The sequence below is a fragment of the Doryrhamphus excisus genome, chromosome 16, assembly GCF_030265055.1.
Source record: "Doryrhamphus excisus isolate RoL2022-K1 chromosome 16, RoL_Dexc_1.0, whole genome shotgun sequence".
In the NCBI taxonomy this organism is placed as follows: domain Eukaryota; kingdom Metazoa; phylum Chordata; class Actinopteri; order Syngnathiformes; family Syngnathidae; genus Doryrhamphus; species Doryrhamphus excisus.
The window spans coordinates 11,238,474-11,251,480 of record NC_080481.1 but is presented as its reverse complement, the minus strand read 5'-3'; the positions used below and the strand labels follow the sequence as shown (position 1 = coordinate 11,251,480).

The 13,007-nt window shown below is 41.1% G+C and overlaps 2 protein-coding genes across 4 annotated transcripts; one reads left to right on the top strand and one right to left on the bottom strand.

Moving 5' to 3' along the window:
- Positions 1-404: 404 nt before the first annotated feature.
- On the bottom strand, positions 405-7,368 carry ccdc22 (coiled-coil domain containing 22). 2 transcript variants are annotated; one of them, XM_058050589.1, is made up of 16 exons: positions 7,234-7,368; positions 5,797-5,974; positions 4,567-4,699; positions 4,194-4,300; positions 3,720-3,804; positions 3,297-3,466; positions 2,988-3,203; positions 2,726-2,887; positions 2,330-2,449; positions 2,126-2,242; positions 1,955-2,056; positions 1,760-1,867; positions 1,403-1,498; positions 1,208-1,267; positions 1,047-1,121; positions 405-950 (listed from the first exon to the last, which is right to left on the bottom strand). In XM_058050589.1, the coding sequence occupies exons 2-16, from the start codon at positions 5,842-5,844 to the stop codon at positions 837-839; spliced, it is 1,713 nt and encodes a 570-aa protein (XP_057906572.1). In that variant the 5' UTR covers positions 5,845-5,974; positions 7,234-7,368; the 3' UTR covers positions 405-836. The 2 variants fall into 2 exon arrangements, with proteins under 2 accessions (XP_057906572.1, XP_057906571.1); XM_058050588.1 differs by lacking the exon at positions 7,234-7,368 and adding an exon at positions 6,157-6,554.
- tbc1d25 (TBC1 domain family, member 25) lies at positions 6,889-12,929 on the top strand. 2 transcript variants are annotated; one of them, XM_058050581.1, is made up of 7 exons: positions 6,889-7,082; positions 7,887-7,996; positions 8,087-8,241; positions 8,382-8,509; positions 8,600-8,788; positions 9,359-9,634; positions 9,715-12,929. In XM_058050581.1, the coding sequence occupies exons 1-7, from the start codon at positions 7,038-7,040 to the stop codon at positions 11,335-11,337; spliced, it is 2,526 nt and encodes an 841-aa protein (XP_057906564.1). In that variant the 5' UTR covers positions 6,889-7,037; the 3' UTR covers positions 11,338-12,929. The 2 variants fall into 2 exon arrangements, with proteins under 2 accessions (XP_057906564.1, XP_057906565.1); XM_058050582.1 differs by lacking the exon at positions 6,889-7,082 and adding an exon at positions 7,476-7,531.
- Positions 12,930-13,007: the final 78 nt, after the last annotated feature.

Below are 13,007 nucleotides of genomic sequence, written 5' to 3'. Positions count from 1 at the left end.
CAGTTTCCGCTCCCCAGCACGTTCCCTGCCTTCAATCTAGCGGCACACTGGAGATCCAGGGCTTCCAGCCATCTTAGTATCAAATTCATGTGCTACAGCAGTACAGGAGTCACGTTCCTGAGCTGCAATACCTAAAGAGTGTCAAGTGCCTGAGCAGCAGCTGTTAAGTGCTGACTTCCTGACAGATTTCTTAAGGAGCATCTCAGCTGCAGCTGCTTGGCATTTGACCTCAGGTGGTGCCGTCCAAGGGTCTGAAAAGGAGGCCGCTTGAAACCAATCTGGCCCCTTACCAAATGTTAACAGATCTTAACGTACAGCAACAATCATATCATGTCTCAATGTGTGATGGCAGCTGAACACATTGCCATACATTTCTGAAGTGGTGTCAGATTATAAGTCAGATACTTTGTAAACAATAGTTTAATAATAGATCTAGACATCAAGTCTACAACATTCAAATACCATAAACGGTCTGAAAATGATTCAAACAATAACATCAATGGTCTTTAAACCAATAAAGGCAGGTCAGGCAGCAGCGTCTGCTGTCCACTGCTGCTTAATTTAGGGTATAAATAGTCTGAGCATGCGTGGACAGAAATGTGTTTAAACATGAAAAATCTGGCATCAGACATGAGTATCATTACTACATAATAAAATGCTTGTTCAGATTCCATGATATAAATATCGGATGATCTTTATAAAGAAAATCAGCACCCAATGGTAATGAAGTGGTGTTAATGGACTGTAATCATAGCTTTCGATGATGTGTTTCAGTCTAATTAAGGAGCAACAACAACAGTTGTTTTTAAGTGTGACCATCACTAGGTAGTATAGAGTCAGCCCTCTCTAACCTTGGCAGCAAGTGCAGAATTCTCTTGTCTTATGGCCTTGTAGTCTTCTAGAATCCTCTCCAGATTAGCCACCGTTTTGTTACTATTTTCTGTCTCAATCTGTTGATAAAATAGAGCATACATGTAAATATATATACAAATACATTGAGTCAAAAAAAAAAAATTACTGTCCAACTTTGTACACCCAAATCCTACCTGCTCTTCCAGATCTCTTATCTCTCTCAGAATTGTACCGGTGTCCTCAATGGTCTGGATCAACTGACTGCAGTTCTACAAAAGAGAGAGAATGTAAAGATATAATATTGCAAATCAAAGAAATATATTGAAATCAAGAATATCCAGAATGTTTATTGTACTTCGTGCAGAGCAGCCAGATACTTGTAGGACTTGCGGACAGATTCATCTCTTTTGGCATCCTGTCAAGTGACGATAATGATAAAACATTGAATAATGTTCATACAGACAAAGTCGATAAATAACAGTCAATTCCAATTCGACCCCTTAAATGTGACGGCTATGTAAAGCACGTAGAAAAGACAGTAAAAAAGGACCTTAAAGACAAGTTCATCCGTCACAGCAAAAGTCCTGTCCAGTTTTCCCGTGAGGCTGTTGATCTCTTTTTGCAACTCTTTTGTGTCAGACAGAATCTGTTTAAAAATGAAACAAAAAGGTTGTTAGAAGCACATGCACCTTCCTGGAAGAGTTCAACAAATGATTTTATGCTGTGCTGAAAGGTATCCTGAGAAAATAACAATAATATACCTAAGAAGATATGTGTTTGCAACAACCCAATTTATACAATTTTGGTCAAAAAAACATAAACTTTAGTCCCAAACAATACAATGCTTTGTCTTAGGAGACTTCCCCTTGCTCATGTATAATTATGCTGGTCCTATTTAAAATCTTACCTTAGTAATTTCTTCCTTCTGTTTCTTAATGTTGCTTACAATCTCCAAAATCCTCTGTGTGTATGCTGCCCGAGACACATCCTTGGGCAGATTTTCTAACTCTGATACCTGGATTGAAGGACAAAACACACATGACCACCAGAAAGGTGCACGCAGTCATGTGAAAAAAATGTTTAATTTTTTTTTTTTTTATACCAGCTGTTTGTACATCTCCTCCTTCTTCTTGGCCTCCTCTGTTGACACACGTATTTTGTCATGTAAAACCTTGATTTCAGACAGCTTTCTGGAAGATTCCATCTAAGAAAAACATGCATGAATTACCAAGTAAAACACTTTGATAAATACTTATTTCCTATGCGTAATTACATCCTGATTACTGCAGATTTCTTTCAGTCTGCGGTGTTCGTCAATAAGTGGAGCACGGTGCTTCTCCCACTGAGCAGCCAGGTTCACCACCCGCTTGGCACTGGCCTCCACAAGACCCTACAGACATAAAAATACATATACGTATATTGAGAAATATGGAAGCTCCGCTATATTTAAAGAAACGGCAACCCACACTCAACCCACCTGCAGCTTCAATAGGTTGTTCTCAGCATCTGGCAACAAGTCAATGGTTTTCTTCTTCACCTGTATCTTTTCCTCCTTCTCACTGTTGTGCTGCTCTCGCTGCTTCGTCTCATCAAGTACCTACACAGATGGGTGCCGGATAAGTCTATTTGAACTAAATCAAAAATGCTCACAATATAAATAAGCTTCAGGTAACGATAACAAGTTTAAATATACAAACAGCAAAGACAGGTTTTTATAAATAAAGTCTGTACCATGTACAAGCTCTTTATAGATAAATTTAGAGAAAATAACTGGTTAGTACAGGATGGATGATGGATGTCCTTATAATAGAAACAGATGGATTATTAAGTATTATGGATTAAATTTAGGCAAAGGGGTGTGTGTGTGTGTCACCTGAGCATTTGTGACACTCATGTGCTTCAGTTCGGTGGTCAGCTGGTCCACGTCAATGCAGAGTTGCTGTAATTGCTGTTGCAGTGAAGCCAGCTCCTCCTGCTGACTTTGATGGTTATCAACATCTACCTGCCGCACAGCGGACACCACCGTTTCCACTTCCTGATCACGCGCAAAAACACACATACGACAAATACACATGTTGCTGATTAATTAGAGTCCCAACACATTTGTTTTGGCCTGCAACAGGAGTAGTATGCACCTGTGTGAAAGTGAATTTCTGGGAGTGGGTAAAGTGCGAGCCCTTTGTTAGGATGTGGTCGGAAGAGGAGGCGCCTTTAAAGGCTTGCAATATATCGGACAAATCAGAGGTGGAGCCAAGAGCACCAAAGGCACTTTCCGCAGAAGGAAGGGCTGCAGAGCGCAACTGCTCCTCGATCCGTTTACGCAGTCGAGTCCGTTTTCGGGCCCTGTAGTCCTGATTATAAGGAGTAAAGATAAACATCTGATCATATAAACTGAAATAACTACAAAGCAGTTTAAACTGTTGTATATATATTACTACATATACCTGTGGTGTCAGACGTGACAGAAGTCCCTGGCTGTTCCACTCATTGTCCCATTCCTGTGCAGCAGTGAGCTCAGTTGTGTGCTGCTCCAGTATGGACACCACCAAAGAGGCATTATGAGAGAGCTGAGCAGTTACGGGGCGCAGAAAATCTCGCTGGTAGTCCTTTACCTCTGAAATCATAGCACGCGTTTCAGTTCAACTGTGACTACTTTTGTATAAATATAAATATAAGTCTGGGATTCAGAGCTTACTTTTTTTATGCATTTTTCCAACATAGACATAGATAACTATCCAAGTTACTTGTGGACACTTCTAACGACTTAAGAGCCATATCAGAGAGGGGGTCAGCATATTTGAAACCCTTCCATTTTTAGTTTACATAGTTTGGATGTTGATCAAATTGTAGTAAAGACTTCTGCCTACCTTTCTGTGGTTTCTTTGCTGGATCTTTAACACCGTAGGGTAAACTGAGGTGTTGGCTATGGAAGCTGTGCAATGCTCCTGACATCTGCGGAGAGAAAAATCTCACATGACAACGAAAACATTTCATGCAAAGTCCTTCCAGTTCTCCTTATTAAGATAAAGACCGTTTGAATGCCATGAGAACATATGCGTTTGTATTACATTTGACGTCTTTGAAGCTGTGCTCTTGTACATACTATACAGTAGCAAGCATGGTGGAGAACAGTGTAGTCGTGGAATAATTTATATTTTTCACAGTTTCGTCTTATGGAGGTTCTATGTAGAGCTTTGAAATGCAAAATGAAGAAATGGCAGCAAGACAAAAAAAAACACCTTTGAGTAAGCAATTTTTTTGTCTCACCAAAGTTAAAATTTTGATCAAAAGTGTATTTTAACCACTACCTCAACAGCAAAGTGCAACTTTTAAGAGTTTACTTGTGTTTCACCATGCAGTGGCAGCCTGCAGTTTGGAGGGAGCCAGGGTGCAACCAGCTGGGCTTTAATGGCAGAAGCAATGGCTCTCTGAAGAATTGCGGATTTGCCTACAGGAAAGAAAAGCAAAATTTGCTTCCTTTTTAAAATGTCAATAAGGATGAAAATTGCATTTATTGCATTATATGCATAACATCATGTAACACAAACCACAAGCTTGTGTACTACTGGTACTCTGGTTCATCATGATGTACTTGTGCATTACATGACTTTGTTTGCACAATTTCTGATAATGCCTTGTCATGATAAAGCATTAATAGATGACAACTGCAATTGACAGGAATGGCAGATCTTACAAAGTGCTTGATGTGATTACCTGTTGGCTGGTCAGAGGCCTCGGCGCTTTCTCTAGGCAGTTTCTCCACAAGAAACATGAGCAGTGAACGAATCTCTGTCTCGCTGCTGTACAGAAAGGTTTGATAACCTATCTCACCTTTGTAACCAATGTCCTGCAAACAAACAGACATGTTGGCAACTACCTGGCAAAAGGTTTGGATATGGATTGGATATACTTTTGGGGATGGCAGTCTTATTTTTCCCAGGGTGTTAATTTTTTTTTTTTAATGACCGCAATGACGAAAACTATTACAGTACTATAGTGGTCTGAAGTTGAAATTAGCAGTACATACTCAGGACCCAGTTTATCTTTGAAATGAAGTGACATATTTTGTTTTATTAAGCTATGCAATAATAATTAAATGCATCTTTGTTCTGCACCGGACTCCAAATCTTTCTTTCTTTTCACCATCTTCTTCGTCAAAAGAGTATGTTCTGCGATCCAAAAACACACAAATACAGCAAAACTAATAAAATGGCAAAATCTTGCGAGATAAACAGATTCCAAAGAAAATGCCCCAAAAAAATACACAAACATTCATTCATTTTCTACCGCTTTTTCCTCACGAGGGTCACGGGGGCTGGAGCCTATCCCAGCTGTCTTCAGGCGACAGGCGGGGTACACCCTGGACTGGTCGCCAGCCAATCACAGGGCACATATAGACAAACAACCATTCACACTCACATTCAATTGGACAATTTGGAATCGCCAATTAACCTAGCATGTTTTGGAATGTGGGAGGAAACCGGAGTACCCGGAGAAAACCCACGCATACACAGGGAGAACATGCAAACTCCGGGGGTGGAATTGAACCCTGGTCTCCTAGCTGTGAGGTCTGCACGCTAACCACTCGACCGCCGTGCCGCCCCACACAAACATCCAAAAGAAAATTAGTAAATGTTACATCCAGGTCATTTTTTCTGTATCTTCAAAAAGTCATGAACTATGTTCTGGGCATCTTTAAAGACAGGTGTCATGTCTGGCTCCCATGGTAATGAACAAACTTCCGTTTTCTTGTAGCATTTCTCTTAAGCAGTTTTTTTTAATTAGTTTGATTGTGTTTTCTGGCATATGTAGCCTTTTGCTTTTAGTGTGATGCTGCTGCTGCACTTTTGCCCCCGTCGGCCACTGTACACACTACTACTACTACTACTAAAGACTACTTTGCCTCACTAAATTCAAAGTAAAGCAGCTTCCGGGGTGCCTTACCTGACAGGCCTGGGCCAGGCTCATGCCCACTCTGAAGCGGGCAGACATGCCGGGAGGGAGCGTGGTTGGCAATGCGCTGCCAAGCCCAGGATCGATAACCCGGATACATCTCACCACCGCCTCCACTATCAGCTCGCTGGTGAAACTTTTGACACTGTCAATGTCCTCACTCAGCTCTCTGCAAGAGGCAGAACTGCATTAGGATGATTTTTATTACTGCAGGCTGACATTCTTATACCCACGTGTTGCATCATATGATAGTCATTCACGCATAAGCACAGTTTGGCTAACTTTAGTCAAACACATTTTATGTAACAATAATGTTTCAAAAAGTAAACCATCATATCAGTAAGTACTTACGTGCCGACTTGTTTTAGGGCGTGAATCAAGATTTTATCAACTTCCTCCATCGCCGGTGTTTCAATCAACGTGCACAATTGTAGTAATGCATCAAAAGCTTGCAGCAATTATCTTAGCAGCCACTTAGCATAAGTGTGGCTTTCTCCATGGTAGTCAAAAGACAGGAGTAGGCGCCAATCGGCTAGCATTTAGCTACTTGTTAGTTAGCAAGGTAAGAAGCTCGTCTCCAATGAGTCCATCCTTTTCTCCGAGTCAAAGGCGATGCATTATTCATAAAAAAATATCGCAGAGGTGTCCCCTCCGGCCCCAGATTGAAGCGAACGGTATTATCCAACGACAGAGATGGGGAAAATGACAACTGAGTGGCTCCTTGAGTGTAAAAGTGACACAATAATGAAAAAAATTAACAAGTGTGTTTATGGGAATTGAAGTCTTTGCTCAGTAATGATTCAATGCACAAATAATAATGCAGACTACATTTCCCAGCATGCATCAAAGCTAAAAGTCTCATGACAAAAAAGTTGGACAGTGGTTTCACGGAATTATGGAATGGTTCGTTTTATGAACTCAAACATACATACAACTCATTTGATAATAGTTTGTCACTGTGAAATAATTTGATTTTATATCATATGGCTTATTTCTTCATTGTAGTTGCAGCTCAACTCGGAAATACCATATTAAAATAGCAGACAATGACCTGTAGAGGGTAGTATAATACACTTCCATAGTTCTAGGGAAGCCGAGGAAGACCAGTAGCGGAGCCGAGCCGAGCCAAGCCACTCGGCTAACCTCAGCATGTTATTGATCTCTATGTTGCTGTAGATGGAAGAAGGATCATTTTCCAAAGAGCTACATCGATCTCAAACGGACCTCTTAAAATGGCAGGCGAGGAGGAGAGGGGAGTGGTTCGAGTCAAAGTAAAGGTATGATGGCCATTTAGCTTGCAATTCCGCTATCTTGTGCAAAATTGTTTCGGCGTACTGTTATTCTATGTACATATATTAATGTACACATTGCCGTACTACACGTAAAGAATACTTATTCAGTCAGACAAACATAGATGTATTGTGTTACCGGCGAAATCTGTCGTGGTTCCAGCGTCACCATTGTTGTTGTTGAGAAGCTGTCGTGCCTATGGGCTATTCGTTCTTTCCCTTTCCTTTTTTTTTGACAAACTGTTTTATCCAAATTTACACAAACTGACATTGACAGTAAAATGTAAAAAAAAAATACACACACCAAATATAACCAACCTACTTTGAGTCAGACGTCAAAGCAGTCTGGAATGACGTCACCGATGTGCGCACGCGTTTGTGCATCACAGCAGAGGAACCAGCGTTATTATATTTACTAGTGTCCGTCAACTTTGTAGGTAAAACATATCCATCCATCCTGCTGTTTTCTATACCGTTTATTTTAGCCGCTACACCCTGGACTGGTCGCTATTCACACTCACATTCACGGCTATGGTCAATTTGGAGTCGCCAGTTAACCTAACCTGCATGTTTTGGGGGAAAACATAGGCCATATTTCTCCTGACAGTGTGGCCTACATGCTAACCACTCATCCACATAGCTTAAACAGATATAACCTACATATGCCAATATTATAAACAAGAAATGTTAGTGTGGCTGAAATGATCCAACCCAAAAAACACAATACTTTGAAAATATCAATATCAATTACAGTAATTATTTGTTTACAGTTTGTGTTTTATTGCATTACAGAAATATGATGGAGTACTTCCTGCAGAGTTTCGCTCCTTTGCTGTAGATCCTCAGATAACATCATTGGAGGTGTTGCAGCATATTCTAATAAAAGCCTTTGATCTGAATGGGTAAGCATCTTCCTGCATGATTAAAGTTTATATGGATCAGAGGTAATGCCTTTGCAATATTTCCATCAAAATCTGTTTTGTTTCTTTTAGGAAGCGGAATTTTGAAATCAGTTATATGTCTAGAGGTGGAAGCGGCGCAGAAATGTACCTGTCTTTGACATCTGACGGTGATTTGGATGTTGCATTTGCCAGTGCAGCCAAACCATATCTACAACTCAAGATGGACGTGAAACCTTCAGAAGACAGTAAGAACAGTTTTTGTTGGGAAATGCCTGTTTTAAAATAGTATAGAGTTGTATCGTATAGTTATGTTATAATACTATGAAGTGGGTAGGTATTGGTGTTGTTGATTCATTTACAATAGTGTTTCTCTGTTTGATCTCAGGTCCCGTTATGGAAGACTGGGACATCATCAGCCCCAAAGACGTTATTGGCTCTGAGCAGCTTCTTGCAGAAAGGACTAGATCTTTAGCATCTGCAGCACTTCCTTTCACCCAGTCCTTACTGTCCCAGGTTGCTTTCAATTGTTTATCTTCCACATACTCTGCTGCCAAACAATGTATTTTGTCTCGGTGCTCATGTGGTCTCTACATTTGGATTTAGGTCGGTCGGACCTTCTCTCGAGTCCAGCAAGCTTTCAGCTGGTCTTATGGGGAGGAGATCAAGCCTTTCAAGCCCCCTCTGAGTGACACTGAGTTTCATAGTTATCTCAACGGACAAGGACAGTTGACACGGCCTGAGGAATTAAGACTGCGGATCTACCATGGCGGTGTGGAGCCTTCACTGCGCAAGGTGCGGTTTCTTTTCGTTGCATTAAATACTATTGACAACTAATAAGGAATCGTTCATTCATTCATTCATTTTCTACCGCTTTTTCCTCACGAGGGTCGCTGGGGTGCTGGAGCCTATCTCAGCTGTCTTTGCGCGAGAGGCGGGGTACACCCTGGACTAGTCGCCAACCAATCACAGGGCACATATAGACAAACAACCATTCACACTCACATTCATACCTATGGACAAATTGAAGTCGCCAATTAGCCTAGCATGTTTTTGGAATGTGGGAGGAAACCCGTGCATGCACGGGGAGAACATGCAAACTCCACACAGAGATGGCCGAGGGTGGAATTGAACCCTGGTCTCCTAGCTGTGAGGTCTGCGGCTTAACCACTAGACCGCCGTGCTAATAAGGAATCGTTGTGTAAGATATGAATACTCAAAAGTAGGGGTGTCTATTGGCAAAAAAATGATATATCTGCAAACTTGTGGCTATGACTATTATGACTATGACTCATTTGTTTTCAAGGAAACAGGAGGATGTTCCATTCGGCTAAATATTTTTTTTTCCACGACTGCTGTTTTTAGGTTGTTTGGCGCTACCTCCTTAATGTCTATCCAGACGGACTGAGTGGACAGGAAAGAATGGACTACATGAAGCGGAAGACGAGAGAGTATGACCAGCTGAAGAAAGAATGGACGGCCCACGTCAGTCACGAGGATCTTGAATTTATCCGAGGGAATGTACTCAAAGACGTCTTAAGGACAGATCGTGCTCATCCTTACTACGCAGGATCAGAAGACAGTCCGCATTTGACTGCACTCACCGACCTGCTTACTACTTTCGCCATCACACATCCACAGGTGTTTATAGCTGTTTATTCAAAGGCTTTTAAAATCCTTATAAATGTATTATAATATAATTTATGTTTGTTATGTTTCAGATCTCGTACTGTCAAGGGATGAGCGATATCGCCTCGCCGATACTTGCCGTGATGGATAATGAAGCACATGCCTTCATTTGCTTCTGTGGCATTATGAAACGCTTGGAGGGGAACTTCCGACCTGACGGACAACTTATGTCTATTAAATTCCAGCATCTAAAATTGCTTTTGCAGTATTCCGATTATGAATTCTACTCCTATCTGGTCTCCCGTGGAGCTGATGACCTCTTCTTCTGTTACCGCTGGTTGCTCCTGGAACTGAAGCGGGAGTTTGCCTTTGATGATGCCCTAAGGATGCTTGAGGTGACTTGGAGCTCCTTGCCTCCAGATCCTCCTGAAACTGAAGTGGAGCTCCTTGGACCGCCATTGCAGTCAGATAAAATTACACGTTTCATGAACAAGAAAAAGCCTGCTGAGAATCGCCTTGGGCAAGACTGGGAAGTAAAAGAGAAGCAGCGTAGACAACATATGCTTCGGCCCTCCAGAGAAGAACCTGATGTTAGATCTGGAAGTAATAACGGTGTCTCTAAAGTAACCATGGGAAAGGCACATGTTGTTTCTCCTTCTCTTGAGGAGAGCTTTGGAGACTTTAAGTACTATAGTGCCCAAAATGAAGACTGCTTTGACGTGAAGGATGTCAAACCGCAGCAGGGTTTGATAGAGTCACAGTCAACACCACGCATTCCAGTTCGTCAGTCCACCACTGACAGTGAGGAGGATCCTGGGGAAAGAACCCCTCTGATAAGATACTGTAACAATGGCTTTTCTTCTGGATCATCACCTCCCACGTCTGTTAGTGGTCCACCAGTTTGGAAGAGCGGTGCTGTGTCTCATTCCTCTTCAGCCTTACCTTCTAGTTGGTCAGGTGCTACACCAGACTCTCCTTCACAAACCACATTTGGATTTACGACTAATGGAAGAGAGGCCTTATCAAGAACTGTCCCAAAAGTAATCACATCTTCTGCACAATTGCTCAGAAGTACAGGGTTGAACTTGACCACCAGTCCCACTTTAAAAACATCAGCTGCGTCTAACTCCCATACTCAAAATCGATCCTTTCTGTCTTCACCAATTTTGCCTTTTGGAAGGGGTTCTTCACAGCCCATTTCCAGGCCATCCTCTAACAACCTCCCTTCTCCGAGCAACAAACCCTCAAGTGCTACAGTTAACATGGACAGTTCACCAAAACTGGAGGCTGGCATCAAACCGCTTTCACTCCCACCTCCCCAAGAATTCGGAAAAGGCAATCCTTTCATGCTTTTTTTGTGCTTGTCAATCCTGCTGGAACACCGAGACCACATCATCAAGAACAGCCTGGATTACAATGAGCTCGCCATGCACTTTGATCGACTCGTACGGCGCCACAACCTGAGCAGGATCCTGCAACGTGCCAAGGCCTTGTTTGCAGACTACTTGCAGAGTGAAGTGTGGGACTCGGAAGAAGGGGATGAGGTTAGTTCAGACTCCCCGACATCGGCCACTGCTGCTCAATACTCCCCGCCTTTAACCATTTCTGCTCGACCCATTTATAGTCCGTTAGCATCCCCTCAGTCTTCATCGCAAAACTCAACCTACAACTTGGCAACAACAATTCCTTCACCAACGCTGTCCCTTTCGTCATAATACACACAAAGTGTCACTAACTCTGCATTCTCATGAGAGCTTCTCAGCCCGACAGAGGTGTGGACTATTTTAGACAGCCTCCCACTTTGAATTGAATTCTGTGAATGCTTGATCATGTACGCATCATCATATTTGTTGTTAATTTCTGTGGGCCCCACTTGAAGATACAAGGACAATGCATGCTTGCTTAGGTTTTCGGTTTTTGGACTTTAAACTTAATGCATATCATCCAGTTTGTCACTTTTATTAACATGGTATGGAAAGTCAAGTCAAGTGCATTCAGTTATATTTTTAGTTCCCAGGCTCTCACTTCATGACCTGTTTTTGCTTTGAGCTTCCATACTGATGTGTCAACAACTTTCCATTACATGTTAATGAAATATGACAAAATCATACTTGAAAAGCCAACAACCATTGAGATGAGATTGAGTGGTCAAGGCATGGATTAAGTTATTTACTCCTTTCCCCCTGTTTTTCAGAGTAATTGAATACAATCCCATGCAAATACAGTACTGTAATACTATTTCTAGTCAATTCACAGTATATCAGTCGTCAAGGAATATACAGTATGTAATTAAATGAGCTGAAGCAATTTTACACTTTTTGCTGTTTCTTAAATTTGTTGGATTGAACAAGGGAAACCATGTGTTGACAGCTGCCATAGCTGATGATAAGGCTGCTCATAAGTCCCAACTATGTAACCAATGTTTTTTTTTTTTTTTTTTTTGCTATTTTTGCTTCTGTGAGACTAATAGTATCAACCGAAATAGCATGTGATGCTGCATTATTAGAAAAGTGCCTCACTTACTGGTGTTAGAAACCTTGAAGTGTATTTTTTTTTTAATTTGTGCTGAAAATATCTTGACAATGTAGAAACCGCTGCCCTACTGGGTGACTCAATAAACAAAACGTGTCATGTTTCAGCAACATTTAAATTAGCTGGGTAATTACAAGAACAAATGAGCCAACAAAACTGTTTCATCAGCAAATGCAATATAGCTTTTGTTGATCGTTTGTGAGTTGACACTGAAACTGTATAGTACAGATCAGTAGCAACATATACTGTATTAGTATATATACTGTATTCAAAAAAGTATAACCTACTATTGTATCATGGGAGTATAACATTGCCTGCTTCTTTTTCTCACTAGTTAATTGAATGGAAAAGTTTTTTCATTTCAATATTTAGTGTCATCTGCTAGTCCTGCTTTACACGAAATTCCCGCCCCCCCCACACACACTGTTGACATTGTGTGCCAAAATGTCCCTCGCACCACACCCAGTGAGCTACTTGAATCAATGCATATTTCTGAAATGTACTGTTTTTTGCTTACATATTTTATTTTGAGAGGCCTTTGTCTATAGATTTTTTTAAATTCCTTGTCAAATGCTAACATTTGCTCTGCCTTCCATTCCTACATGTATAAATATCATATTTAGTAATTTAATATGTACCTAGCTGGGTTATGATCTAGCTACTGTATATGTGTATTTGTAAATTAAAAAAAACAAGTTTATCTAATTACCATGCGGAATTGTAACAGTTCCACTTTTTAGCCATTCATATGATTGTATAATGGGCACGAATAAATATTCTCAGCAACTCCTTTGGGCTCAGTTGTTTTTACAAAGTTTAATAAACGCATCCATATAATTAACAGCATAAGATT